Below are 2,702 nucleotides of genomic sequence, written 5' to 3'. Positions count from 1 at the left end.
TGTCAATGAAAGCTACATGAAGAAGAATGAAAGCTACATAAGCTACATGAAGAAGAATGGAGAGGCAATCAGGACTACTCTAGCAGTAAGTTTCATTGAAAGTGCCAAAAAGATAATGATAGTGAGAAATAAGCACTTCATTAGGATGGAATCTGCCTTGGCATTGTGGATCAGTGACTGCAAGAAGAAAAACATCCTCTTGAGCCATAACATCATCTGCAAGAAAGCACAGAAATTATACCAGCAGTTCAACAGAGGAGACGAAGCAGAAAGCACCGAAAAACCTCAACCAAGAGCATTGACTGCACCGGAACCCGAAGATTTTCAAATCAGCAAGGGATGGCTTGACTGTTTTCAGAAATGGTTTCAGATAAAGTGTGTTTCCCTGACTGGAGAGATGCATCAGCCGACAAAAAAGCCGCTGAGAAGTACCTCAAGACCTTCAGGTAGATCATCGAGGACAAAGGATACAAACCGGAACAGGTTTTCACCATGGATAAGACTGGCTTGTTCTGGAAGAAGATGCCTTCCAGAACGTACATCATGAAGGATGAAGCCAGAGCCCCAACATTTAAGGCACAGAAGGATGGAGTGATGCTAATTATGTGTGGCAATGCTGCTGGCTTCATGATGAAACCAGGACGTACCTACAAGTCCAATAACCTGAGGGCCTTCAAAAATAAGAATAAAAATCTGATGCCTGTCCACTGGATGCACAACTCCAAGGCCTGGGTTACCAAAAGTCTAATTTTGAATTGGTTCCACCAATGCTTCATCTCTCAAGTCAAGGAATACCTCCAAACTCTTTGCATGGAATTCAAGGTGTTGCTAGTTATGGGTAATACTGGTGGTTACTCTTTGGATTTGAATCATAAGCGAGTCCAAGTCAAGTTCCTTCCTGCCAACTTCACCTTCCTCATCCAGCCTATAGATCATGGCGTGATCCGTGCCTTCAAGGCACATTACACTCAGAACTCTCTCCAACACCTTGTGGACACAATGAATTTGGATGAGAATTTCAAGTTAAAGGAGTACTGGCATAACTTTATGATCGCAACGTGCTTGTCAATCATCCACACCACTCTTAAAGACATGGTAAATGAAACCCTCATTGCATACTGGAAGAAGGTATAGCCAGAATGTGTCCAGGACTACAAGGGCTCCTCACCTGAAGATATTCAGCATAAGGTTGTCAACAATGCAGTGAAACTGGCAAAGGTACTTGGTGGCGAAGGTTTTGACATCACACAAGATGAGGTCAAGGACCTCATCAATGCCCACTCTGAAACTCTGACAGATGAAGATTTGTTGGAGTTAACAAAGTCTGCCAGTGAAAAGGAAGAAGCACCAGATCCAGAGGAAGAGGAGGATGAGGTGGGCCTGGCAATCGAGTGCCTATCTGATCTTTTAAGGACAGCAAAGTAATTGCAAGGGAAGGCGGAAGTAAGGGATCCCTATATGGTTCGGTTCCTCCAATTGAAAAACTGCATCGATGCTGCCATGCAGACATAAAACTCTCCTCACTAACATGAAGAAACAACAACAACTTCCCATCGCAATGTTCCTCAAGCCCGCCAAGAAAGCCTTGCACAAAGATACGACATTCCCTAAAATATCTGAAGAAGAGGCGTCACCTGAAGAGCTTTAAATCTTCTTTGCTGTGCAGTCACTACCTTCATTATTTTCATCATCATCATCTTAAATCAATATCATTCACTTTTGGTGAATAACTGTACATTTTACTTTATTTTTTATTAAATTATTATATATATATATGTATACATACATATATACACACACACACACACACACACACATATATATATAATATTTTATGTTATATTTTGACATTTATAGGAATTTTCATGGAATATGTCTAATATTTGCAGTTTTCAACTATTCGCGGGTACTCTAGGATTGTAACCCTTATGAATACCAGGGACCTACTGTATATTGATTGTTACTTGGACTCATTTAAATCAAGGTACCTTAAAAACAAGGACACCAATTTATGGTCGAGATTAGGTCACCTGCATATATATTATAGATGGACACACATGCATATATAAATGCAAACACAGACATGTTTCAACACTTACATACATAAGCATATAAACAAATTAATATACACATCCATGTAAATATACATGTGTATGAAATTATACACACAGCTGCAGGCTGGTATGCAGTATCGTGATCCACTGTGAGTTCCAGGTCCAATGCAGGGAAGGTTCCAGATGTGCTGTTTACATAAAGAAAGGACACAAATGGGTTAACATTCACTACAGCTGTTTTAGACACATTTTTACTGATTACATCAGGGAGGTGGGGAGACGTTTTCTTCAGGTGAATTAAAAACTTAACCTTTTAAAATTTAAAGTTTAGTTTAGAGAATACTGAGCCGTCTCTCTCATTGTGGTGATAAGTGAGAAAGTGGCTCCAACATCTCTGTATCATCAGATATTATAAACCTGTCAACAACTTGTCAGCAGAGAAGGCCAACACTAAATTATTTCTATCAAATAGATGGTGAGAGATAAATTATAAAAGAGGGAGCCCTTCTTTTATGATCTATCTCTCACCATCTATTTAATACAAATAATCTCACCAACAGGCATAGCATATACTTAAAGACATTGGATAATGCAGTGCAGTCACCTAGAGATTGAGTCCAGTCCCACACAAAGCACTAAGGTAATTCA

The 2,702-nt window shown here is 39.7% G+C and overlaps 1 protein-coding gene across 1 annotated transcript; it reads left to right on the top strand.

The window, feature by feature from the left end:
- Positions 1-543: 543 nt before the first annotated feature.
- LOC115224102 (tigger transposable element-derived protein 1-like) lies at positions 544-1,134 on the top strand. The gene has a single exon (XM_029794909.1). It carries the CDS (start codon positions 544-546, stop codon positions 1,132-1,134), a length of 591 nt encoding a protein of 196 aa, XP_029650769.1.
- Positions 1,135-2,702: the final 1,568 nt, after the last annotated feature.

This window comes from Octopus sinensis, linkage group LG24 (genome assembly GCF_006345805.1).
Source record: "Octopus sinensis linkage group LG24, ASM634580v1, whole genome shotgun sequence".
Lineage (NCBI taxonomy): Eukaryota > Metazoa > Mollusca > Cephalopoda > Octopoda > Octopodidae > Octopus > Octopus sinensis.
This window is presented reverse-complemented; position numbering and strand designations above follow the sequence as displayed.

Bases quoted from the DNA above. Each gene is read 5' to 3' on its own strand.
- LOC115224102 (XM_029794909.1), top strand. From the start codon at position 544: ATGAAGGATGAAGCCAGAGCCCCAACATTTAAGGCACAGAAGGATGGA.